Genomic DNA, 27,536 nt, shown 5'->3' on the forward strand with positions numbered 1-27,536 from the left:
TGTTCTGGCAGCAACCTGTGGGGTGGACTGGAGTAAGGAGGAGCTGAAGTTGAAAAAGGTTGGACTATTATACTAGATCAAGTCAGAAGAGTTCATTGGGGGCCCAAACCAGTCTCAGGGGAAATGGAGAGAGGAAGGGCTAGATGCAGGAGAATTCTAGGAGGTAGAATCGGCTGTGTTTGGAAGCTGTCCTTAAGTGGGGAACTGGGGAGGGAGAAGTTTGGGATGAACTTAAGGATCCCATTTAGTTATAAATCAAAATTCCAGCCCATACTATATTTCTATATTTTTATATAAGTGTATGAAATGGTCTGAAATGCAGTAGGGTCTTGTGAGTCATGGTAGGGTACTTAGAAAATCAATACAGTCACATCTAGGAAACAAACCCACCTGTTTAAGTATGAGGGAGGGAACAGGAAAGGATATCATCCTTTAGGACTGTGTCTTCAGAGACCATTAAACGGACCTTTTAGGCCCAAGTGTCACAGAGATCCATAGGCTCCAAGGAGAGAAGCTAGAACTAATGGGTGGGAGCTACAGGAAACATCACAGTTAGGGATTTTAACATATCTCTCCAAGTAAGATTGAGCAGCCAAAAAATTTAATAATAATATAGAATATTTGAACATCACAATTAACAAGCTTGATTAATGAAGGTTAGAGGCAAAGGGCTGCCTTTTTTCATATTAAACCTTATAGAACTCTGATATTTAAAACTATGTACATATATATTTTTTCCAGTCCTTGACAGGTTTATTCTATTGTCATTTTAAGAACTTTTTATTTTCAGCTAATTTTAAACTTAGAGAAAAGTTCATAAGTAGTACAAGTAGTTTTCTTACATTCTTCATCCCGCTTCCCCTAATACTGACGTCTTGCATAACCAAAGTAATCGAGACGAAAGTAGTATTATTAACTAAACTTCAGACCTTATTAGAATTTTGCCATTTTTTACACTGATGCCATTTTTTTGGTTGGTTGATTTCAGTATCCATCCAGTATCTCGGAATGCCTTTAGTTGTTATATCTCCTTAACCTGCTCCACTCTGAGACAGTTCCTCACACATCTCTTACCATTCATGACCTTGGTGCTTTTGAAGACTACTGATCAGTGCTTTTTTATTTCATAAATTGTCCTCTTTTCTTTATTATTTCCTCCCTTCTTTTGGAGTTTATTCTGTTGTTCTGTTTCTAGTATCCTTTTTTTTTTTTTTTAAATAGTATTGTGTTTTCAGTGAAGGTTTACACAACAGTTTAGGTTCCCATTCAACAATTTCTACACAAGTTGTTCAGTGACATTGGTTATATTCTTCACAATGTGTGAACATTATCATTATTTCCATTCTGGCTGTTCTGTTTCCATTAACCTAGTTTTCTTGCCTCCTCATGTTCTCATCTTTGTTTTTAAAGTAATTGTCGACCGTTTGGTTTTATATAGGTCATTTTTAAAGGAAGCACAATATTTATGGGTGATGTTTATTATTTTTTGATCCAATTTGTAATTTAGAGTCAGGGTGACCTTAGGAGTTAGTTTTGGTTCAGTGTTTGAAGAGCATCTCAGGGCAATAGTCTCAGGAAGTCCTCTAGTAAGTCTGCCTTTTTTTTTTTTTTGGTTAAGGAATTTGAGGTTCTGTTCCAGACTCCCAATTCTGTCAGGATTCATCTATTGTGGACCTGATTAGAATGGTCAGTAGTGGTAGCCGGGTGCCATCTAGTTTTTGTGGTCTCAGGGTTGATGGTTCATGTAGACTATTTGTCCTATAGACTAGTTTCTTCTTTGAGTCTTTGGTTTCCTTCTTTCTCCTTTGCTCCAGATGAGTAGAGATCAATAGTCGTATCTTAGGTGGCTGCTCTCAAGCTTTTAAGACCCCAGACGCTATTCACCAAACTAGGGTGTAGAACATAACTTTATGAACTTTATTATGCCAATTGATTGAGATGTCCCACAAGACTTTGGAACTAAACCTTCAAACCCAGAACCCAACCCCGTGAGGTGTTTGGTTATGTCTAAGAAGTATCTGCAACTGTGCCCTCAAGTGCTTTATTATATATCTATGAATATATGTGCATACAGTCACATAGTTGCATATACATACACATACACCTGTATATACATACATATACACATACCTATACACATATATCCCTACGTACGTGCACATATACCACACATAAGTTTTTTGGTTGTTTCAAAACTATATATGCCATAGCAATTACCAACAGGTTCTTTTTTCTTGTGTAGTTTTTAGTGACATAGTTTACCTATGTCAGGCCGTGTGCACTTCACCCTTATTTGGCATTATACCTTTCCCGTCACAAAAAATAACAAGTGTTTACTATATAGAGGGTGAATCCATCTCTCTCCTGCCCTCCATCCCTGGTAACCATGAATGAACATAATTTTCTGTATATTTAGTTGTTCACGGCATTTCATAAAAGTGAGAACACAAAATATTTGTTTTTTTTGTAATTGATTTATTTCACTCAGATAGTGTCCTCCAAGTTCATCCATGTTCCCAGATGCTTTGGGAACTCATTTTCCTTTATTACTGAGTAGTATTCCATTGCATGTGTGTACCACATTTTACTTATCCATTCTTCTGTTGATGGGCACTTAGATTGTTGCCATCTTTTTGCTATTGTGAATAGTGCTGCAATGAACATAGGTGTGCACATGTCTGTTCATGTCAATTCTTTTAGATCACTAGGATATATACGTAGGAGTGGAACTGCTGGGTCATACAGCAGCGCTAGCTCTAGTATTTTGAGGAACCACCAGACTGTTTTCCACAACAGCTGTACCGTTTTGCATTCCCACCAGCGATGGATGAGGGTCCCAGTTTCTCCACATCCCCTTTCATACTTGTCATTTTCAAGTTTTTTTTTTTTAAATCTTGGCCATCCTAGTGGGAGTGAAATGGTATGTCCTTATGGTTTTGATTTGTATTTCTCTGATGGTTAATGATGTTCAGCATCTGTTCATACACCTGTTGGCTCTTTACGGTAACTCATTGCTGTGAAGTCGATGCTAACTCGTAGTGACCCTATAGGACAGAGTAGAACTTCCCCATAGGGTTTCCAAGGAGCGGCTGGTGGATTCAAACTGCTGAATTTTTAGGTAGCAGCTGAACTCTTAACCACTGCACCACCAGGATTTTCTTTTTTTTTCCTAAATTTTTATTGTGCTCTAAGTGAAAGTTTGCAAATCAAGCCAATCTCTCACACAAAAACTTATATATACCTTGCTACATACTCCCAGTTGTTTTCCCCCTAATGAGACAGCCCACTCCCTCCCTCCACTCTCTCTTTTTGTGTCTATTCCGCCAGCTTCTAACCCCCTCCGCCCTCTCATCTCCCCTCCAGACAGGAGATGGCCAACATAGTCTCAAGTGTCCACCCTATCCAAGAAGCTCACTCCTCACCAGCATCCCTCTCCAACCCATTGTCCAGTCCAATCCCTGTCTGAACAGTTGGCTTTGGGAATGGTTCCTGTCCTGGGCCAACAGAAGACCTGGGGGCCATGACCACCGGGGTCCTTCTAGTCTCAGTCAGACCATGAAGTCTGGTACCACCAGGATTTTCAATTCTATTCCATTGGTCTGTGTGTCTACCATTAAACCAGGACCAAACTGTTTTGATTATGTAGCTGCGTAATATGTTTTGAAGTCAGGAAGTGTGAGGCCTCCTACTTGGTTCTCCTTCTTCAGAATTGTTTTGGTTATTCAAAGTCTTTCCGTGTAAAACTGAGGATTTGTTTTTCTCTTTGTTATATCTTAAGACAAATGTTTAGCTCATTTATATTCAGCCTTCTATTCAAACATAAGTTTCTAAGGCTTTATTTTTTCCTTCAGAGTACTGTTTATCTACACTACACAAATAGTGTGATGTGAGGTATTTTCATTACCGTTCATTTCTAACATTAATGTTTTTTATTATCATTTCTTCTTTGACTCTGGATTTTTGAGAAAGTGTTTTAAAAATTCCTAGTTGTTTTTAGGTTATCTTTTTATTAATCATTTCTACTGACTGCATTCTAGTCCCAGAACAGGTTTGTGTGATACAGATTCTTTGAAGTTTGTTGATATTACTTTATTGCCAGATGTATGGAAAATAGTAATTTTTAAATGAATGCCCCGTATTTGCTTGAAATGAATGTGTATTTTCCAGCTGTTAGATGCACTGTTCTATATAAGTATATTATGTTCTATAAAAACTTAGGAGACCAAACTTAAGTGTGCTATTCATATTTTCCATTTGATTCTGATTTTTGCCTGCTTGACCTATCAGTTACTAGAAAAATGTTTTAAAATCTCCCACTGATAATGGATTTGTCTAGTTTTCTTTTGTAGCTTTGTCCATTTTCGTTTTGCATGCTTTGAGACTGTTCTATTAGGTACGTACAAGTTGAGGATTGTTATATTTTTCTGGCGAATTGACCTTTTGTCATTATGGGATGAGCGTCTGTTTTGTCTCGTCTTGTTTTATCTGGTAACAGTATAACCCAACTGGCTTTCTTTTGGTTAGTGTTGTGTTGCCATATATCTCTTTTTAATCTTTTGATTTTCAACTTTCCTGTGTCTTATACTTTAAGGTGTGTCTCTTGTAAATAGCATATAGCTAATTTTTTTCTGACAGTTCATGATTTTTAATTATAGTTTGGCCCATTTACATTGATTATGATATGCTTGAATCTATTTCTGTTTTCTTATTTTTTTTGGTATCTCTTTTATTTTCGTTTAGAACAAATTCTAAATTATTTCTCTTCCTCTAGCATTTTATTTTTTTGAGGAGAAAATTGGAATGGAGAAAAAAAAACAGAAAATAGTATAATAAACACCCTTATGCCTATTACCCAGAGTAGACAAATATTTTTTTTTTTTTTTTTTGTCATATTGCTTATTTGCTTTTGGTATGTTTAATAAAATATAAATAAAGTAAAAGTTTCTTAAGTTCCCCAATCCTGTTTCCCTCTGTCCTCCCAGGAGGCTAGCACCGTCATAGATTTGGTATATATCCTTCTAATCTGTATTTTTATACTTTTACCATTTATATTTATATCTCTAAATAATACATAATATTGTTCTGTATGATTTCAAAATATTAAATAAATGTTTTCATATTTTATGAATTGTGGCACCTTCCTATTTTAACTAACCTTATTGCTTTGCAATCTAGCCACGTTGGCACATGTAAACCCAATTGCGGTGGAGTCGTTTCTGACTCGTAATGACCCTGTAGGACAGAGTAGAACTGCCCCATAGGGTTTCCAAGGCCGCGATCTTTAAGGAAGCAGTCTACCGCATCTTTCTTCTGCAGAGTGGTCAAGCACTTAATCACTGTGCCACCAAGGCTCCTTGTTGGCACATATAGATTATTCATTTAACCACCTGAATAGTACAATTATTGGTTACACCACAGTTTATTTATTTGTTCCTCTACTGAATGTCTTTTTTTTTTTTTTCCCTCAATCTTCACAGCTAATATTTATTGAAAACATACTGCTATATGCTAGGTGCTGTGGAAGTCTTGAAAAAAATTTTTTTATTGTGGTAAAATATACATAAACGTACTTTTTTAACCATTTTTAAATGTACAGTTCAGTGACATTAATTACATTCGCAGTGTTGTGCAGGCGTCACCACTATTTCCAGAATTCTTTCATCACCTCCAACAGAAACTCAGTACCGCTTAAGCAATAGCTCCTCGTTCTCCCCTCCTCCCAACCCCTGGTAATTACTATCCACTTCGGTCTCCATGTGTTTGCCTGTTCTAGATACTTCATATAAGTGGGGTCACAATGTTTGTTCTTTTGTGTCTGACTTATTTCACTCAGCATAGTGAAGGACTTTTTTTTTTTTTTAATTCCAAACAGTGTTGCAATGACTATCCTTTCATTTGTATCTTGTGCAACACATCTCCTGGACACATACCTAGAAATGGTATTAGTACTAGGTCTGAGGTCAGAGGATATGTACCCTCAACACCTTTTTTAACACAATGGTTAAGTGTTTGGCTGCTAACCAAAAGGTTGGTGATTCAAATCCATCCAGTGGCACCACAGGAGAAAGACCTGGTGATCTGCTTCCATACAACTAAGAAGACCCTATAGGGCAGTTCTGCTCTGTTACATGGGGTTGCTGTGAGTCGGAATTGACCAATAGCACTCAATAACGATAATCTTTGTTATTGAAAACATTATCTGAGTAAACCTAGAGATAAAGACCACAGCAAAATTGTAAAGCTGTGCGTCAAAACCATGGCATAGTTTTGCAGAAGGGCTCTTGAAGTTTAAACTGATTACTTACTGCTGTATATCCTTGAAGTCCCTAAATGCACCGCTTTGGCTTCTCTCCTAGCGGCAGTACATACCAGTGAAAGTCAAGAGCAAAGCCTTCTGGATCTTCTCTTGGGAGTATGCCATGATGTATGTGGGAAGCCTAGTGGTAATTGTTTGCCTATCGTTCTTCCTTCTCAGCTCCTGGGATTTCATCCCTGCAGTCTATGGCTTCATGTAAGTAATGACCTCATTAGAAAATTCTGGAAACTAATTTGGTTTTCATATCTCCAGCTGAAATCAGAGGGAGAGAAACCAGGGAGCATCTAGCACAGTGGTTCTCAAACTTTAATGTGCCATCGAGTCACCTGCAGGCCTTGTTAAAACAGATTGCTGGACCCCATCCCCAGAGGTTCTGATTTAGGGAGTCTGGGATGGGGACTAAGAATTTGCATTTCTAACAAGTTTTCAGGTGATACTGATTCTGCTGGTCCAGGGAACACATGTTGAGAACCACTGATCTAGAGCACACATTTGGCCTAGTGAGATTAATGAGTACCTTCTAGGTATATCTAGAACGACTAACAGCCTCTGACTGGGAGATTTTGGTTCAGTCTCAAACAGGATTGGATATATTCCTCTACTGCAAGAAGGGATCTCCGAAATTTTAAAATAGAGCCACTTCACGTGTCAAACCTTTGGAGAAAACCCAGACGGGTTTGCAGTATTTTAAGCTTGCCTGAGTGTATATTCATGAATTCTGCGAGCATTTCCAAATACTCTGTGGGATGCTGAGGGCAGTGGTCCCTGGCGAAGCCTTGAGAAGCTCTTAGCCCAGTGGATAGACATTTAAACCTTTCAGGGCAGGGAAAACAGCCTGGAGCAGAAGAACTTCCACTGGGGATTCTAGATGGTTTATTGGTTAAATCCTGGCTGGGCATTAACAGATCACTTAGTAACTTTCAGCTCTTCATGCTCTGCTTTGGATAGGAGTTTGTAGTGGCTGGTGAAAAGCTTTGCTGGGCTTTCTGCTGGACTATAGATAGGTATTCTTTATCTCATTTCACAGAAAAGGAAATACCATTTCAGCAAGAGGCAAAGATGTAACCTGGGTTGGAGGCCTTGGTCAGTGAAATCTGACCATGAGCCATTGCCCATTTCTCCCTTTCCCTGCCCTGTTTGTTGCCTTTTTAAAAAAAAAAAAAAAAAATTGTGAGTTGAGATCAGTTTGAATGTAAACTTTGTTTAGAAGAGCCAGTCTTAGTCTGATTTAACCAGACAAAAAGCTTTCCAGTGAAATCCTAATTTCTCAGATGAGGTCTGGGACCCTGGGGATCCCAGCCAGCACTTGCTGATGGCTCCTCAGGTCCTTGGCAGTCTCACTGCAGTCCCAGGCACTCAGTCTTCTGGTTCCTGCTGTGGGGATGTGTAGCAAGAACAGTGAGGAGCAGGGCCTTTGAGCTTGTTCCTCTAGGCAAATCTTTGGAATGACCAAAATAGATACTGTTTATTTAAAATCCATTTCTCCTTTGTTAAAGCACTGGGTACTTCCTGATTTTAAACTTAAGTCTTACATGGTAAAAGAGGGATTGATCCTTGATTTCTAGGATGAGTCCCTTCCTGCATTTCAGATCTTTGATGGCATGCCACAGATTGGCATGAGTTAATATTTTTGGCAGGGTTACCATTCTCTGTGTCTCTGCCCCTTGATTTTGTTAATTGTCCATATTCAGGGTACCTGGAGAGTTCCTCACGTTCTAATATCGGTAGGGACAAAGTTATCCTTGGCTGCCCAGAGTCTTCAGGAGAAAATAAGGTCAAAGCAGACCATTTATAACTTTGCTGTCTTTTTTCTCTCCCTTTGTTTTCTTAATTCCAGACTTTCTGTTCCAGATCTCACTCCAAACATTGGTCTTTTCTGGTACTTCTTTGCAGAGATGTTTGAGCACTTCAGCCTCTTCTTTGTATGCGTGTTTCAGATCAACGTCTTCTTCTACACCGTCCCCTTAGCCATAAAGCTAAAGTAAGTGATGGGACCTGCTTTGTGCACAGGGTCCTCACCCTTACCGCCTTGTAGCCTTACAGGTACCCTTCAAACTGGAAACATCTGTTACCAGGTTCATGCCATCTTTGCCCAAAGAACCTTGCCCTCAGTCGCCTCAGGTGCCAGTGGCCATAGCTACCAACAGAGAGTCACATGAGTACAGGCTGCAGGGAAGGTGCATTGAAGCCCAGACATTTTCCCTGGTGTCACTTTGAGGCACTTAAGCCTGCATTGCTGCTGACACTGCCGTTGATGCCTCAGTTTAGTCAGATTGGCTGTTTTGACAAGAGCGGAGAGTGGGGGATGTCTTTGGAAAAAGTGAACCTGTTTGGGTGTCGTCCATCAACTCAGTGACAGTTTGTCCAGGGGGACATCAGGATGCATTAGTTGGGAGACTGACCATCTGCAGCTCTGTTTAATCTTCTGATCAGTTTCCCTCAAAAGGGTTTGTCTGTGGAGCTCTCTTCTGCAATGTAAGAGAGCTAATGTGTGTGAGCACTACTCCATTCCAGGCATCTTTCTGGGCTGTCTGAAAATGTAATCATAGCTAACCCTTCCAGCAACTCTTATCATCATCTTCCCCATTTTATAGTTGAGGAAGGAAACTGATGCTCAGAGAGGTGAAATGATATTCCCAGTGTCATTCGCTAGAAATCAGTGAAATTGGTTTATTCAGACCCAGATTTGTCTGGCTCCAGAATCTATGCTCATTCACCTGTATCACGCCAACTCATGAGAGAGATTGTAGTAGCCCCTAGAAATGCTTCTGTTATCCTAACTTTAGAGTAGGGAAAATAGGCATGAACAGGTACAGATATACCTGGATGGTCCAGGGAGACTGGAGGAAAGTTTGATTCGGATTTCAAGAGCTTCAGTTCTCTGCTCTAATGGTCCTGCCATTCTTTATGGCCAGTGCACCAGTGCACATGGTTTCCCTTTTGGAAAAGCTCAGAGCCGATATTTCTTTCCCACAAAACAGTTGTGGCCTAGCATCTGTTAGAAAACCACCTTTCCTTAGCCTGGTAGGCTTTAGAACTGTGGCAGCCTTGCCCAGCCCAACTCTTTTGCTGTCTGTGGTCCACCTACCCTGCCCTTTTTCTGGTCAGGCTTAACTACTGGGCTGAGAGAAGCAGGGAGCCCAGAGTACCATTCTTCACTTTCTGGGCAGTTCTCCAGCAGCTTTTATTGTCTGTGTCTGACAAGCTTCAGAAAGCACTGGGGTAGACAATCACAACACCATCATGTGACCACCCAGGCCAGAAGCAATGAAGATACCTCATCTTCCCCACTGCTGGCTCCTCTACCTGGGTATGAAGCTCCAGCTAAACTCCACAGCCCCTTGCAGTTTTTGCTTCCAGTGCCAGCTTTGTGGGAACAGGGCCCTGCAGGCCACCCTGCTTCTGTGCAGTGTCACAGGAGGTTCTAGTCTCAATGTTTTTTGTGAGCGCATTTTCACTAGCCTTTCCGTAGAAATGATGCAGTTGTTACCAGCTTTCTAAAAAGTCCAAAGCCCGTAATTTGGACTGTCTATGAAAATTTTGAAAAAGTTCACTGAATGAGGTGAACTCTTCTCAGAGTCTATAGGACTGTGTGACTGCCAAGCTGAGTTTCTGAGGCATTTGCTGTATAGTACTGCTGGAGTGTTTAGGGTGTGTACATGTTCGTCACCACATCTCAGATTTACACTCATTGATTCACTCTGACCTTTGATCCAAAGACAAGAATGTCATCAACCTCTGAAGAAAACCCTCATGAGCTGGGCATCCAGGTACTGTGCAGAAGTAGGCCACATGCATGTGTTTGAGGTGTAGCTGAGGTGGGTGCTAGGTCTGGCCTCTTCCTATTTTGCTTCCTTTCAGTACTTGGTCAGAGCTCGGGGACACACTGGAGATTGAGCACTCCCCCACCCCCTGACCAGAGCTGTGAAGTGCATTAAGCACTCAGGAAAACAGTATTGGTAGTGGCTAGGAGACAGACAACTCCATCGCTTACTAACTTCCGTAGTCAACTTACTTCTCTGAAGCTGAGTTTCCTCATCTGTAATGTATGGGTGATGGTATTACCTACCTTGAGGGATAGTTGAGGTGTTGTAAGAATCACATGAGATGATTCAAGAAAAAGAGTCCAGCACAGAACTTAGCACAGAGTGAAGGTTCAGGAAATGGTTATCACTTAATAGTAGTTTAAGGTAACAAAAGCTTCAGGTCCAGTTCTTAAGAGCTGAAAAGCTTCATGCAGCTCTCAGTTATCTCTCTAGAAAGGAGCTTGTCATAGCTAAGGGTCTGCCAGTCTCACTGACCATATTGTCAGAGTAAAAGGCATCAGCAGGGGACAGTTCCTGCCCTAGGTCCAGCTCTCAGAGGAGCCTCTGGCAAGGGAGGCTGCCTAATTGTAATTACTCTGACAAACAGTCATTTAAGCCTAATAATAAAGATCGCTGACTTCACTTGTTTTCTTCTTAGATGGCTCCTGGGGAAAGGCCTAGAGCTGGTACTGGTGGTGTGTGGGGGTGGGGAGGCAGTTGATGGGAAATGTCTCTGGGGGCTGTGTCTGTAGTGTTTGCTGGGCCCTCCTCACCACCTCTGAGCATTCCTGAGTCCCTGCAGTTTTCTGCTCTGCCGCTCGAGCTTGGTACCGTTCCTTGTGGGTTATAGAGCCAGCCCCTGCCTAAAGTCCTTTGGGGGGTGTTTTTTGGTTTGCAGGATGGGGCCAGGCATCTGTGGGGTGGGCTCGGTCCCTGGCTGATGTCTATCTGTCTTTCCTGCTCTTCCCCAGGGAGCACCCCATGTTCTTCATGTTCATCCAGATTGCTGTCATCTCCATCTTCAAGTCCTACCCAACAGTAGGGGACGTAGCACTCTACATGGCTTTCTTCCCCGTGTGGAACCATCTCTACAGATGTAAGTACTCCCACCTCTAACCTCCTGGTAGGAGATTACTGTCAGCCTGGCCCCTGGATGAGACAGCAGGGGAAAAGGAATTCCTAGGCATTTACTGGTCATCTGCTATGCTAGCAGCACCAGGAGAGAGGCAATGGCATGAGGCACAATATCTGCCCCCTAGGTGCTTATGGGCCAGTAATGATAATAAACATTACCATTTATTGAGCACTTACTGTGTACCTGGCCACTGGGTTCTAGGAGTGTTACATCAGCTCATTTTATCTTCCCACCAACCTTAGAGGAAAGTATCTCCATTGCAGGTGAGGTAAGGAAAGGTAGAGCAACTTGTTCAAAATCACATGGTTAGTAAGTGAAAGGGCTTCAGAATCCAGATTTATGAGCCTCTAGCCAGCATACCCTGGGGGCTTGTGTGTTGCTGTGATGCTGGAAGCTGTGCCGCCGGTACTCAAATACCAGCAGGGTCACCCATGGCAGAGAGAGGTTTCAGCTGACCGTCCAGACTAAGACAGACTAGGAAGAAGGACCTGGCAGTCTATTTCTGAAAAAATTTAGCCAGTGAAAACCTTATGAAAAGCAGCGGAACATTGTTTTATATAGTGCCCAAAGATGAGCCCCTCAGGTTGGAAGGCACTCAAAAGATGACCGGAGAAGAGCTGCCTCTTCAAAGTAGAGTTAACCTTAATGACGTGGATGGATTCAAGCTTTCAGGACCTTCATTTGCTGATGTGGCGTGACTCAAAATGAGAAGAAACAGCTGCAAACATCCATTAATAATCGGAACATGGAATATACGAAGTATGAATTAGGAAAATTGGAAGTTGTCAGAAATGAACTGGAGTACATAAACATGACATTCTAGGCATTAGTGAGCTGAAATGGACTGGTATCAGCCATTTTGAATTGGACAATCATATGGTCTACTATGCTGGGAACGACATCTTGAAGAGGAATGGCATTGCATTCGTCATCAAAAAGAACATTTCAAGACCTATCCTGAAGTACAGTGCTGTCAGTGATACGATAATATCTATCCACCTACAAGGAAGACCAAATATGACAGTTATTCAAATTTACATGCCAACCACTAAGGCCAAAAATGAAGAAATTGAAGACTTTTACCAACTTTTGCAGTCTGAAATTGATTGAACATACAGCCGAGATGCCTTGATAGTTACTGGTGATTGGAATACAAAAGTTGGAAACGAAGGATTGGTAGTTGGAAAACATAGCCTTGGTGATAGAAACGATGCCAGAGATTGAATGATAGAATTTCGTAAGATCAATGACTTCTTCATTGGAAATACCTTCCTTCACCAACATAAGCAGTGACTATACACGTGGACCTCACCAGATGGAATATACAGGAATCAAATTGACTACATCTATGGAAAGAGATGATGGAAAAGCTCAATGTCATCAGTCAGAACAAGGCCGGGGGCGACTGTAGAACAGACCATCAGTTGCTTGATGCAAGTTCAAGTTGAGACTGAAGATGAGAACAATTTGAGGAGAACCAAAGTATGACCTTGAGTATATCCCACCTGAATATAGACACCATCTCAAGAATAGATTTGATGCATTGAACACTAATAACTGAAGATCAGATGAGTTGTGGAATGACATCAAGGACATCATACATGAAGAAAGCAAGAGGTCATTAAAAAGACAGGAGAGAAAGAAAAGACCAAAATGGGTGTGAGAAGAGACTCTGAAACTTGCTCTTGAATGTCGAGCAGCTAAAGTGAAAGGAAGAAATGATGCCATAAAAGAGTTGAAAAGAAGATTTCAAAGGGTGGCTTGAGAAGACAAAGTATTATAATGACATGTACAAAGACCTGGAGATGGAAAACCAAAACGGAAGAACGTGCTCTGCCTTTCTCAAGCTGAAAGAACTGGAAAAAAAAAAAAAAAAAAAAAAATTCAAGCCTGGAGTTGCAATATTGAAGGATTCTATGGGGAAAATATTAAACAACTCAGAAAGCATCAAAAGAAGATGGAAGGAATACACAGAGTCACTATACCAAAAAGAATTGGTTGACGTTCAACCGTTTCAGGAGGTACCATATGAGCAGGAACTGATGGTACTGAAGAAAGAAGTCCCAGCTGCACTGAAGGCATTGGCGAAAAACTAGGCTCCATGAATTGACAGAATACCAGTTGAGATGTTTCAACAAATGGATACAGCACTGGAAGTACCCACTCGTCTATGCCAAGAAATTTGGAAGACAGCTACTTGGCCATGCGCCTTGAAGAGATCTATATTTATGTCTGTTCCGAAGAAAGGTGATCCCACTGAATGTGGAAGTTATCGAACAATGTCATTAATATCACATGTAAGTAAAGTTTTGCTGACATCATTCAAAAGCAGCTGCAGCAGTGTATCAACAGGGAACTGCCAGAAATTCAAGCTGGATTCAGAAGAGGATGCAGAACCGGGGATATCATTGCTGATGTCAGATGCATCCTGGTTGAAACCAGAGAATACCAGAAAGATCTTTACTTGTGTTTTATTGACTGTGCTAAGGCTTTCGACTGTGTGGATCATAACAAATTATGGATGACAATGTGTGGTTTAAAGTCAGGAAAGGTGTGCATTTTACCATACCTATTCAGTCTGTTTGCTGCGCAAATAATCTGAGAAGATGGACTATATGAAGAAGAACGGGGCATCAGGATTGGAGGAAGACTCATTAACAACCTGCATTATGCAGAGGATACAACCTTGCGTGCTGAAAGTGAAGAGGACTTGAAGTACTTACTGATGAAGATCAAAGGCCAGAGCCTTCAGTATGGATTGCATCTCACCATAAAGAAAACAAAAATCCTCACAACTGGACCAATAAGTAACATCATGATAAACGGGGAAATGATTTCATCTTTCTTGGATCCACAATCAACACCAATCAAAGCAGCGGTAAGGAAATCAAAAGAGGCATTGCATTGGGCAAATCTGCTGCAAAAGACCTTTTCAAGTGTTGAAAAGCAAAGATGTCACCTTGAAGACTGAGGTGTGCCTGACCCAAGCCATGATGTTTTCAGTCGCCTCCTATGCGTGTGAAAGCTGCACGATGAATAAAGAAGACTGAAGAAGAATTGACGTCTTTGAATTGCATTGGTGCAGAATACTGAATATGCCATGGACTGCCAAAAGAATGAACAAATCTGTCTTGGAAGAAGTACAACCAGAATGCTCCTTAGAAGCAAGGATGGTGAGACTACATCTCACATACTTTGGACATGTCAGGAGGGATCAGTCCCTGGAGAAGGACATCATGCTGGTAAAGTAGAGGGTCAGCGAAAAAGAGGAAGAACCTCAATGAGATGGATTGACAAGGTGGCTGCAACAATGAGCTTAACCATAACAATGATTGTGAGAATGGCTCAGGACCGGACAGTGTTTTGTTCTGTTGTACATAGGGTCACTATGAGTCAGAACCAACTGGATAGCACCTAACAACAACAACAACAGCCAGTGCTGTCCAGTAGAACTTTACATTATGGTAGAAATGTCCCATATCTGCATGTCCAATAGAGTAGGCACTAGTGACTAAGGAACTGAATTTTAACTTTTATTTAACTTTAATTAATTAATTTAAATTTAAGAGTCGTAAGTGGCTACTGTTTTGGATAGTGTAACCAAACCTTGGAAGTACAGCTCCAGACCCCAGCGCTGCACACAGAGGCTCTGAGGAGACAAATGGGCAACACTAGTCTTCCTGCCCACTGCGAACCATCCCTTCCTCAGAAGATGGCTTAGCAGTGATCTAGCTGTGCTGTCCAGGCCCCCAGTATTTCCCTCGGTAGGCCCTTAGTCCTCTGTTGCAGGTTATTTTCAGTGTTTTTGGGTTCCCTTAGGTCAGGGATTATGACTCATACACCTCTCTATTAACCTGGATTAACCTGACACACAGTAGGAACTCGGCAGATGTTTGTGGAGTGAGTTTTTAAAACCTCCATAATAAAGAGGCAGTATAAGTAAGCCAACACTTGATTCTCGAAAATAAAATGTTGAACTTTCCTTGCTTACTGTGGGTACACAGCAAGCTGTCAACAATGAACATAGGTATGCAGGCTTCAGAGGAAGTGAGTCTTTGTTGTTGTTTTGGTGCTGTCTGGGTGTTAACCAGGAAGTGAAACTAACCAGCTGCCAGCAAGAAACCTACCTATAAGAGTGGGCCTCTGAGTGAAGGTCAACAGCTGGGTGGGTGGGCCAAGCCAAGGCTGCTCTTGCAGGTGATGGCCTGATGGGGCAGTGACCAGTCTGGCCTGACTGGGAGGAGGAAGTGGCAACTGCTGCCTGTGACATCCTCATTGCACAGACAAGAATCGCCTAGTCCAGTAGACTCAGAGTCACCTTGTGGTCTCTCAGCAGAGTAGCCAGTGACAAATTATGAGGCTACCACAAACGTGGGCAAACCCCAGTTTGTGACAGGGTTGGTCTTGCGGACATTGATCCCCTTTTCCCAAAAGAAGAATTTTTTTCCAGGGCCCATCTGTCCCACATAAGATGCTCGATCTCCCTAGGGTTAATATTTTTCATTCCATATTGCTGAACACAATCTGAAGTTAGACTGACTTGAGTCTAAATCGTGACTTTCCCATTACTAGCTGTGTGTCCATAGGTAAATCATGTAACCTCTCACCCTCAGTTTTTTCATGTCATATGGGAAGAATATTTTCCATGGGTGTGTTGAGTTTGAGAAAGACTATATGTCTGGGGTCTTGTGAGCAACCTTCTAAGATACAACTATTGGTCTCTTCCTGTCCGGAGTAAAGGAGAGTGAAGAAAACCAAAGACTCAAGGGAGCAGTTAGTCCAAAGGATTAATGGACCACATGCACCACAGCCTACACGACCCCAAGACCAGAAGAACTAGGTGGTGCCTGGCTACCCCTACCGACCACTCTGACTGGGATCACAATAGAGGGTCCTAGACAGAGCGGGAGAAGAATATAGAACAAAAAATCAAGTCAATTAAAAAAAGGCCAGACTTACTGGCCTGATAGAGACTGGAGGAACCCCGGAGACTGTGGCCTTAAGTCACCCCTCTGACTTGAATTGCATCCATTCTTGGGAAACCACCTTCCAGTCAAGTAATAGATAGGCCTATAAAATAAACAGTAACATCTGAAAAGAATGTTCTCAGTAGAACAAACAATTATAGGAGACCAAAAGGGCAACATTTGCCTGAAAGTAAAAATGAGAAGGTAGGAAAACTAGATGAAACAGAGAACCCAGGGTAGAAATGGGGAGAGTGTTGACAAAATGTGGGAAATGCAGCCAATGTCAAGGGATACTTTGTGTACAATTTATTGAATGAGAAACTAATTTGCTCTGTAAACTTTTCACCTAAAAATACAATAAAATAGTTAAAAAAAAAGAATATGTATAAATAGCACTATCATCATCAGTGATAATTATACAGGGAGGGTCTCCTGCATGGTTCCATGATCAAAGCTTCCAGCTTGGTAGCCATCAGAGTCATTGCAGTCAACATATTTTCAAAACTTGAAATAAGCCATTTTATGTCCTCAGAGACGATGAGGCACAGAGAATAGGATGGGGTTTCTGAAAAATTGGATGATCTAATAAATGCTGTTGCTGGCTGGCTGGGCCAGCAGTTGACAGGCTCTGCTTAACTGAAGCTCAGCAAAGGATGGTAGCTGCCACCCCTTCTGCCCAGTTCCTGAGGCAAGGGTACTGATGCTTGGAGTCCCTATTTGGGACATGACAATTGTGGGCCATTACATTCAGCCAGGAGTGTCTTCAGCCCTTGTCCTTTGGACCTATGAATGAAGACTTTGAGAAATCTTTAATCCTAGGTTGAATAGAGTCAGAATTTCAATGTGGCTGGGAATTTAGTGTGAACACTAGTTGCCAGTGCTAACATGCCTGATTTCACATTCACCTTTCTGTTGTCCTGTACTGGTCAGTGGAGAGGAGAAGAGGAATGCGAGTCCTTTTCTGAGCGAAGGCCCCGGACGTTGAACTCTGTTGCTTGGGGCCAGGATGAGTCATACAGACACAATTGCGGCATTAGGGAACAGCCTGCTGGCGGAGCAGTGCCAGCGTGCACTGGTCCAGTGGAAAGAGCCAGTTACCAAAGGGCTGGATCTTTTTAGGCATGTTTTGTTTTCCTTTTACTAACTATCATATGGAAACCCTGGTGGCGTGGTGGTTAAGTGCTACAGCTGCTAACCAAAGGGTCAGCAGTTCAAATCTGCCAGGTGCTCCTTGGAAACTCTATGGGGCAGTTCTACTCTGTCCCTATAGGGTCGCTATGAGTTGGAATCGACTCGAAGGCACTGGGTTTTGGTTTTTAACTATCTTATTTTCTATTTAAAAAAAAAAAGTTTTTTCTTTTTTTTAATAGAAAATAAAGAATATTGATAAAAATGCATATAAGTTATAAAGAATAACAATACAATTAATTCCCATGTAGCTAGCACCTAGTTTAAGAAAGAGAACATCACTGTGGCCCTTGAAGTCCTCCAATCCCCTCTGTGTCCCTCCTGATGAGACCAGATCCTTTAAACAAATTTTTATTTCTGAATTCCAGAGTTCTCAGGAAGAAAGCGACTTACCTGAAGTCCCAGTGCTTGTCATAGTCGAGCTAGAGACTGAATAATCCACCAAGTGGGGAATCAGATTCCATCTGGCCTAGCAGGTCTGATGAAGAATGAGTTCTTTGGTCTCGTTAGGCCCTGGTCTTCTCTGACATCTCTGACACCTTCTAGTGTCTGGAACAAGCTGTCCTGTGCCCTAGGTCCTCAGCTCCATCTGCTCTGGCATATAGTTTTAATCCTCTGACCTGTCAGCCGGCAAGAGCAAGTAGTGGCTCCCAGTTCCTGCAAAGGTCACTGCAGGCCAGGAGCCAGCTGGATGCTAGTGACATTTCCCCCAAGCACATTGAAATATGTATTTACTGCTCTTAGTTATTGCATGGGAACCTCTCTCAGTCTCTGCACTTGGTCACCTTCCTGTCACTCCATATGAAATCCAGAGTGGCTGGAGGCATAGAATAAAGACTGTCAGGCCACAAAAGTCTAATTTTAGGAATAGTGTAAATCTTTTTCAGGAAAATAATTTCCAGGGGATAGAAAAAAACACTGAAGAATGTAAATAGTGATGTTGGAGAGGAGAAATGGTAAATAGCTTTTTTTCCCCCTTTTCTGGGGTTGTAGTGCTATTATTTTTAGTGTTATTATCAATAAATATGATTATTCTCAGTACAAACATTCCTTTTTTGAGACTTGTTCATCCTGGGAGCAGAGGAAGAGGCTGCCTTTGGAGGTCTCAAGAAGGCTTAAGTCAAAGCTCTGACCTCTCAGCTTTGAAAGCCCAGAATTGTAGAAATTCCAGGTTATAAAAGAGAACCTTGGAAGCCTTTCAGGTTTGGGACTTCACAGACCACTAAATTTCAAAAAACATTTGGAGGGATGACAGAGTTGTCAACTTTTTTATTGTGCTAAAGACATGAAAACAATCAACACCCAGCTACTCATCTCCACTTCATGAAAGAAAAGACTTTGTAACAACAGCAACGAAGAGACACCTATTATTTCACAGTAAAGAATGGGCCTTAAGTTGAAAACATTCATCTTTAGAAAGAGCTGTGAACTACCATGTGCTGAGTATTCTCACCTTGACACAGCTCAGTAAAATCTGTGTGTGCACAGGTCAGGTCCGTAGCCTCTTCTTTAGGTATTGTTGCTGTAATCCAGTGGCTCACAGCCCTGGCTCCATATTGGAATCACCTGGGAAGCTTTGGGCCCCAGCCCTGGAGGTTTTGATTTAATAGGTTTGGGTAGGGCCCAGGCAACTGCATTTTTTTAAACTCCCCAGATGATGCCAATGTGCAACAAGTTTGAGAACCACTGCTTGCTCTAGAAGTCCTGGTTTAATTGGTCTGGGTGGGGCCCAGGCATCAGTATTTTTTTCAAAGCTTCCAGGTGATTCTACTATGCAACTGCAGTTGAGAGTCATGTCTAATCCAGTCCTCTTTTTGATTTCTGAACCCTCTGTATAGACTTTGTACTAAGTGGTTGTACAACTCATTACTGGAGATTGGAATGCAAAAGTTGGAAACAAAAAAGAATGGGTAGTTGGAAAATATGGCCTTGGTGATAGACGCAATGCTGGAGATCGCATGGTAGAATTTTGCAAGACTAACGACTTCTTCACCACAAATACTTTTTTTCACCGACATAAATGGCAACAATACACAGGAATCAAATTGATTACATCTGTGGGAATAGATGATGGAAAAGCTCAATATCATCAGTCAGAACAAGGCCGGGGCCAGCTGCAAAACAGACCATCAATTGCTCATATGCAAGTTCAAGTTGAAACTGAAGAAAATTAGAACAAGTTGACGAGAGCCAAAGTACAACCTTGAGCATATCCCACCTGAATTTAGAGACCATCACAAGAATAGATTTGATGCGTTGAACACTAATGACCGAAGGCCAGACGAGCTGTGGAATGACATCAAGGACATCACACATGAAGAAAGCAAGAGATCCTTAAGAAGACAGGGAGAGAAAGGAAAGATGAATGTGAGAAGAGACTCTGACACTTGTTCTTGAACATTTAATAGCTAAAGTGAGAGGAAGAAATGACATAAAAGAAGATTTCAGAGGGTGGCTCGAGAAGACAAAGTAAAGTACTATAATGACATGTGCAAAGACCTGGAGTTGGAAAAAGGGAAGAAGACACTCTGCATTTCTCAAGCTGAAAGAACTGAAGAAAAAATTCAAGGCTGGAGTTGCAATATTGAAGGATTCTATGGGGAAAATATTAAACAACTCAGGAAGCATCAAAAGAAGATGGAAGGAATACACAGAGTCACTATACCAAAAAGAATTGGTTGACATCCAGCCATTTCAGGAGGTACCATATGAGCAGGAACCGATGGTGCTGAAGGAAGATGTCCAAGCAGCACCGAAGGCATTGGTGAAAAACAAGGCTTCAGGAATTGACAGAATACCAGTTGAGGTGTTTCAACAAAGGATGCATCGCTGGAAGCACTCACTCATCTCTGCCAGGAAATATGGAGGGCAGCTACCTGGCCAACCAACTGGAAGAGATCTATATTTATGCCTATTTCCAAGAAAGGTGATCCCACCGAATGCGGAAATTATCGAAAAATATCATTAATATCACATGCAAGTAAACTTTTGCTGAAGACCATTCTAAAGTGGCTGCAGCAGTATATTGAGAGGGAACTCCCAGAAATTCAGCCAGATTCAGAAGAGGACATGGAACCAGGGATATCATTGCTGCTATTGGATGGATCCTAGCTGAATAGTAGAGAATACCAGAAAGATCTTTACTTGTGTTTTATTGCCTATGCAAAGACATTTGTCTGTGTGGATCATAACAAATTATGGATAACATTACAAAGAATGGAAATTCCAGAACAACTTAATTATGCTCATGGGTAACCTGTACATAGATCAAGAGGCAGTCGTTTGAACAGAACAAGGGAATACTGCGTGGTTTAAAGTCAGGAAAGGTGTGCGTCAGGGTTGTATCCTTTCACCATACCTATTCAGTCTATTTGCTGAGCAAATAATCTCAGAACCTGGACTATATGAAGAAGAACGGGGCATCAGGATTGGAGGAAGAGTTATTAACAACCTGCGTTATGCAGATGACACAACCTTGCCTGCTGAAAGTGAAGAGGACTTAAAGAACTTACTTATGAGGATCTAAGACTACAGCCTGCAGTATGGGTTACACCTCAACATAAAGAAAACAAAAATCCTCACAACTGGACCAATAAGCAACATCAAGATAAATGGGGAAAAATCGAGGTTGTCAAGGATTTCATCTTACTTGGATCCACAATCAGCACCCGTGGAAGCAGCAGTCAAATCTAAAGACACATTGTATTGGGCAAATCTGCTGCAAAAGACCTTTTTAAAGTGTTGAAAAGCAAAGATGTCACCTTGAAGACTAAGATTCGCCTGACCACAAGGCATGGTGTTTTCAGTCGCCTCCTATGTATGTAAAAGCTGGACAATGAATAAAAAAGACCAAAGAAGAATTGATGCGTTGGAATTGTGGTATCGGAGAAGAATATTGAATATACCATGGACTGCCAAAAGAACAAACAAATCTGTCTTGGAAGAAGTATAACCAGAATGTTCCTTCCTTGGAAACAAGCACGGCAAGACTACATCTCACATACTTTGGATGTGTTGTCAGGAGGCGTCAGTCCCTGGAGGACATCATGCTTGGTAAAGTAGGGGGTCAGCAAAAAAGGGGAAGGCCCTCAATGAGGTGGGATTGACACAGTGGCTTCAACAATGGGCTCAAGCATAACAATTGTGGGGATGGTGCAGGACTGGGCAATATTTTGTTCCTTTGTACATAGGGTCGCTATGAGTCAGAACCAACCCAGTGGCATCTAAGAACAACAACAGTTGTACAACTGAGGCAATCAGGTCGTAAATGTTGGACAGCTCTGACTTTGGAGAAAGGAATTCCTGATGGACAGGATCAGAGAGGGGAAGGGAACTTTCATGCACTAAGTGTGTGCTGTGAGCTAGGCCCGGTGCTAAATTCTTTTCTAAGAAGTAATTTTTGAATTAATTTATTTTAAATATTAGTTTAAAAAAAATACAATAAGGTATTAAAAAGGAAATAAAAATGGCATACAGTCCTACTGTCAGGTAACCCCTATTGAATTAAAAGGGGGGAAAAAAGAGTACAGTATAGTAGGCAGAATAATGACACCCCCCAGAGGCATCCATGTCCTTACCCCCAGAACCTGCAAATATGTTTGTTAACTTATATGGCAAGAGGGACTTTAAGTGAAAGACCTTTAGATGGGACGATTATCCTGGATTATTCAGGTGGCCTAGTGTAATCACAAGAGTGCTTAAAAGTGGAAGAGGAAGGAATAATAGGAGGTCAGAATCATGTGTGGAGGACTCAACCCACCATTGATGACACTGAAGATGTAGGAAGGGGGGCAACTATCCAAAGAATGTGGGTAGCCTCTAGATGCAAGGAAATGGATTCTCCCCTAGAGCCTCCTCAAGGACCACAGCCTTGCAGATACCTTGGTTTTAGCCCAGTGAGACCCATTTTGGTCTTCTGACCTCCAGAACTGTAATAAATTGTATTGTTTAAGCCACTGAGCTTGTGGTAATTTGTTATAAGCAATAGAAAACTAAAACATACAGTAATACACCTGTGCCAGGTTTTTCCACACGTCATCTTCTTTAATGCGTATCAGGTAGGCATTTTAGCCAAATTTTAGAGATGGGGAAATAGGCTCAGAGAAACTTGCTAATAAATGGTAGAAAATAAATAAATAAATAAATGGTAGAGCAGGGTTTTAATCGAGGTCTCTCTGGGGTCAAGCCTGTGTGCCCTGCAATCAGACTGCCTTCCCTTCCAGCTGTACTTTGCCTGCCTGCCCACAGGGCCACTTAGTGTAGCAGGTCCTTCTGAGGCCTCAAGGAGAGGCCCTCTGGAGCTGGAGGGGGGATGTCAGAGAGGGAGGGTATCAAAAAGATTTTTAAATCATCATCTAAGGAAAGTTAAGGGACATTTGAAGAGCAGGACAGGAGACCTAAGACACGAATTAAGGAGAATAGAAAACGCGTTCCTCAGACCTGAGCTCTGGCACTTTTATGACCCATTATGGGTCTCTAATCTCCATGGATTCATTCTGTGGTTCCCATCCATGATAGGACATGGATAGATAGCACCCTGCTTGGGGAGAGGGGAGGATTTACTCTTGGACACTCTGAAGTTGGGGGGTGGGGGGTAGTGTCTTGCTGAAACATCCTCTTTGCAGTGCCCAGAGGCATTCCCGGCACTGTCAACTACATCAGGTCTTGGCCAGCTAAGCCCACAGTAGGAGGTACAGAATTAAAATCTAGGATCCCCTTCAGCTGTGGGCATGGTGAGCCATTGACTCGGGTCTGAGGTTTGCTTCTTGCCACCCCACTGCCTTGGGGGTGGGATGCTCTGTCTTTAAGCTACATGAGGCTCTTTACGGGCCTCTGTCCTCCAGGGTCATCACAGCAAGGAGAGGGTCCCAAAGAGAGTTGGCACTGGGCTAACTGTGGCCATCTGTCCTTGCAGTCCTGCGAAACATCTTTGTCCTCACCTGTATCATTATCGTCTGTTCCCTGCTTTTCCCTGTCCTGTGGCACCTCTGGATTTATGCGGGAAGTGCCAACTCTAATTTCTATTATGCCATCACACTGACCTTCAACGTTGGGCAGGTAAGTGTTGAGGGTGGCATGGGGACAGTGATTCATTTTGTAGCCATAGGCATTCTGTCATAGCCACTCTGGGTCCTACATACTAGAGGTTTGGACATGGATGAGGGACAGTTCTCTCCTCAAATATCTCACAGTCTAGTAGAGAAGATAAAGAGGTTAAGAGCAGTGGAACACTGAATCTGGCTAATATTTATTGGAAACTATGCCAAGCCATCACCTCCTTGAATTCTTACAGGAATTCTATGAGATAGTGTTGTTTCTCTTTTACAAATGGGAACCTGAAGCTCATAGAGGTTGTTTCTTGCCCAACGTCATTGGAGGAGCCAAGAACCAGATTCACATAAGGCTTGATGAATGAGCCTACCCCCTTTCTGTAATAGTGTGGGGTGTGCATGGTGCCCACAGTGAAGGTACCTCATGAGGGCGGGAGAGGGCTGGGGCGAGGAGAGGAGAGGCTTTCCAGACTCCAGGGACAGCAGGAGCAAAGGCAGGGAGGTGAGAAATAGAGTAGCTGTTGGCTTGGCTGCGAACCATAGGGTCGGCAGTTCGAATCTGCCAGGTGCTCTTTGGAAACCCTTTGGGGCAGTTCTACTCTGTCCTGTAGGGTCGCTATGAGTCGGAATCGACTCGACAGCCCTGGGTTTTTCTGGGTTGGCTAAGTAGATTGTGAGGCCGGAGTAGTGGGGGAGGAGACTGCAGAAGTCAAAGGCTAAGGATACCAGCAAGGAGGTTGGGCCTCCCTCTGACCAAGAAAGCCTGTCCCTTGTCCATAGAGCAGTGGTTCTCAAGCATGAGAATCACCAGGGGAAGCTTGTTAAAAATGCAGATTCCCTGATCCCACTCCCAGAGATGTTGATAGATTCCATGTGGACTATGGGGTCAGGAATTTGTTTTTTTAAATAAGTTGTCCCAGAGATTCTGTTGCAGGTAGTCTAGCAAATCCTTTGTGGAGACATCCTTCCTTCTCTGAGCTTCCTTAGCCCACCATGTTGTTTTCTTTCAGGTCAGGCTCTGTCCTCATCATTGAGGCCCCTGTGAGAATCAGTTAGTACTGTTTCCCACTTCAATTGCCATTACCACAGTCAGGCATTTCCTGTGCTTAATGGATTGGATGGGAAGCAGGGATAGCTACGAAAACTAAAGATGCCAGTGGATAATCCCCAGGGAGACGCTTGCCTCCAAGGCTAGCTGCTGGAAAGGAAGAAGGGAGTTAAGGTTTTTTCAATGAGTGGAGAAACTGGTATTTCCTGGCATGGACATTCCCGGAGAAGTAATGTCCAGCCCAGACATTTATCTTGGTTTATGAACAGCAGGAAGAGAGGTAGAGGTCCCCATAGCCTGGGTGGGACCAGGTCAGGGGCCTATTCTGCCTATCCCCTGGTGGTTATAACTGGTGAATGCTCAGCAGCTCCTACCTATGACCCACACAGACAGCAGTCCTCAGGGTTCAACTTAGTATCCTGAAGGATATACTGGCTGTTCTGTCTTGCTGGAATCCCTAGTCCTTTTTCTTTGACAATAATGACTGGAATGTGAAGGCATTGGGCCCAGACATGGGCTTCTGGTGAGGTTGGTGAGCTCTACCTAAGAAGTCTACAGCCCGTTGTCATGTCATGAGTCTCAGGTTACCATCAGGAAATGTAGTTGCAGTAGGGATGAAACATTCATGGAACTTCCCAGGAAACAGCCCTTCCCCGTGTGGCTGCCTTTATGAGAGAAGGGTCTCTGTAAACTGCACAGGGGATGCTGTGTTAGGTGCTGTTGAAGGCAGGAGAAACTGAATCGTTGGAAAAATAGGGTTTGTGGTTGGGGTGGGAACCAAAGGCTGGGATTATGTTAGTGGCCAAGCTGTGGAAATAAATTGGGCTAAATTCTTGGCATTGTCTTTTTGAAAAATCTCTTTAAAATTTATTTTTAATTGTGCAAGTAATACATGAATTCATTCTTTCGGGGGGCAAGAATTTAAACAATAGAAGAATATGGAATGGAAGTGATCACCTGAGCCCCCATCCCTCCAAACCGCTAGGGCAGATGTGTTCATTGGGATCAGTCTGATGTGCGTGTTTGCAGACTTTTTATCTGTGCATTTACAGACAGCTATAAATACATCATAGCCACACATAAAGAACTTTTTTGTTTTTATAAATAAATGATCTCCTACACTAAGTACTGTTCTTTGACTTGCTGTTTTTTTTTTTACTTAATGATCTCATCTTGAGAGGGTTTTTTAATGGCTCCATGATATGTCATGGTTAGGGTGAACCGTGGTTTAATTTGACTAGGCCCTATTGATGGATATTGAGTTTGCCATTGTTAATTTCGCTACTATGAATGGAAGAACCTTGTGTATCCTTTCACATATTCTTGTACTCTCACCTCAGTTTTTTCTTAGGACAGATTCCAAGTGGTGGGATTTGCTGGGTCAGAGGGCATATACATTTTACGTTTTGGCAGATATTGCCAGGTTGCCCTTTAGACAGGTTATGCCAACCTACAGGCCTCCCAGCAGTGGTTCAAGTACCCCATAAGCCAACAGTTAGTTCAGACATCCAGCCCACCTGTATCATCGGCCTCCTAGGGTCTGGGCTCTGTGGCTTTGAGCCTACAGACAACTCTGTTGGGTCAGATGCTTCCTGGGACTTCTAGGAGTACTTACCAAGGTAGTCACTCAAATCATATCATTGTTCTACAGGAGAGGAGTGCTCCTTATCATGAAGGTTATGCTACCCCTGCCCTCGAGAGCCACAGAGTGCAAATACGGGAAATTTAGAATTTTCTTATGTTATTGTTGTTGTTAGGTGCCATCAAGTCGGTTCTGACTCATAGTGATCCCATGCACAACAGAACGAAACTTTGCCTGGTCCTGCGCCATCCCCACAGTTGTTGCTGTTTGAGTCCATTGTTGCAGCTGCCGTATCAATCCATCTTGTTGAAGGTCTTCCTCTTTTTTGCTGACTCTCTACTTTGCCAAGCACTATGTTCTTCTCTAGGGACTGGTACCTCCTGATAACATGTCCGAAGTACGTGAAACAAAGTCTCCATGACTGGAGAAGAGCTGCCTCCTCAAAGCAGATTTGACCTTAATGACATAGATTAAAATTTTAGTTAAGAGTTAAACGTCACCTCTTCAAAGAGCCCTTCTGTGAAGTCCCCCTGCCCCACTTTTCTCTTTCTCAGCCCATTTGTTTCCTTCAGAGCACTTACCCAATTCGTAATTTTGTTATTTATTTGCTTCCCTGACTGCCTGCCCCACTAGCCTGTGAGCTTCATGAAGGCAGAGATGTGCTGTCTTACCTACTACAGGGTCCCAACTACCAGATCAGTACTTGGCACAGAGCAGTGGCTTAGCAAATATTTGTTGAGTGGATAAATGTACCAAAGATAGCCAGGGGGAGCATCATGTGGTTAATGGCCAAGTGTGCAGAGAGTAATTGTGGGAGGAATCTAGAGGGGAACAAGATCACCTTTTCTGTTGTCAGTGGTCGGGGAAAGCCTTAGAGGGTGAGGCTAGGAGCTGAGCCCTGTCAGAGTTGAAGAGTGAGAGGGGTAGGGGGGATGCTCTAGGAGGTGGGCAAGACGGGTCAAATCACCCCAACTGGCTGAGGTCAGTGGGTAGGCAGCTCTGTCTCTAACCCTTCTCCAGTCTCTGCTAGACCTGGTCTCTTGTGGCTGGTGAGACCCTGGCTTCAGTCTCACCTTCAGTCAGCAGTTCTGTTGAGATGTATGGCATTTGGGGAGGTGTCTTCAGTCCCACAGCCAGCTTTTCTCAGCCCTCCTACCTGGCAAGTGCTCTGTAGTCACCTGGTTCTCATTCTCCCTGGCAAGGGGAGTGCTTTCCCGGAAACCAGATGAGTATGGATTTCAACCAGGCATCCAGAGCCTGGACCATCATTGCCGACACAGGAGCTGAATATAGAGAACATTTTGGCACCTTGGCCTATAGGTTTTTTTTAAAAGCACTGCTCTGTTTAAGTTGGTCAGGGCAATACCTTATTATAGAACAAATTATTTGCAGATTATTGGTTACACTGGCAGGTAGACCAGTGACTCAGGCATCATCCCTTCCG

The 27,536-nt window shown here is 42.6% G+C and overlaps 1 protein-coding gene across 2 annotated transcripts in view; it reads left to right on the top strand.

Moving 5' to 3' along the window:
• PIGU (phosphatidylinositol glycan anchor biosynthesis class U) overlaps nucleotides 1-27,536 on the top strand; it is a 116,685-nt gene that overhangs the window by 79,152 nt on the left and 9,997 nt on the right. For both annotated transcript variants that reach the window (XM_049868990.1, XM_049868991.1), the window contains exons 8-11: nucleotides 6,357-6,511; nucleotides 8,154-8,297; nucleotides 11,094-11,218; nucleotides 23,327-23,469. In XM_049868990.1, the coding sequence (XP_049724947.1) occupies nucleotides 6,357-6,511; nucleotides 8,154-8,297; nucleotides 11,094-11,218; nucleotides 23,327-23,469 (567 nt within the window). The remainder of the gene's footprint in view (nucleotides 1-6,356; nucleotides 6,512-8,153; nucleotides 8,298-11,093; nucleotides 11,219-23,326; nucleotides 23,470-27,536) is intronic.

Source organism: Elephas maximus, chromosome 25, assembly GCF_024166365.1.
Source record: "Elephas maximus indicus isolate mEleMax1 chromosome 25, mEleMax1 primary haplotype, whole genome shotgun sequence".
Lineage (NCBI taxonomy): Eukaryota > Metazoa > Chordata > Mammalia > Proboscidea > Elephantidae > Elephas > Elephas maximus.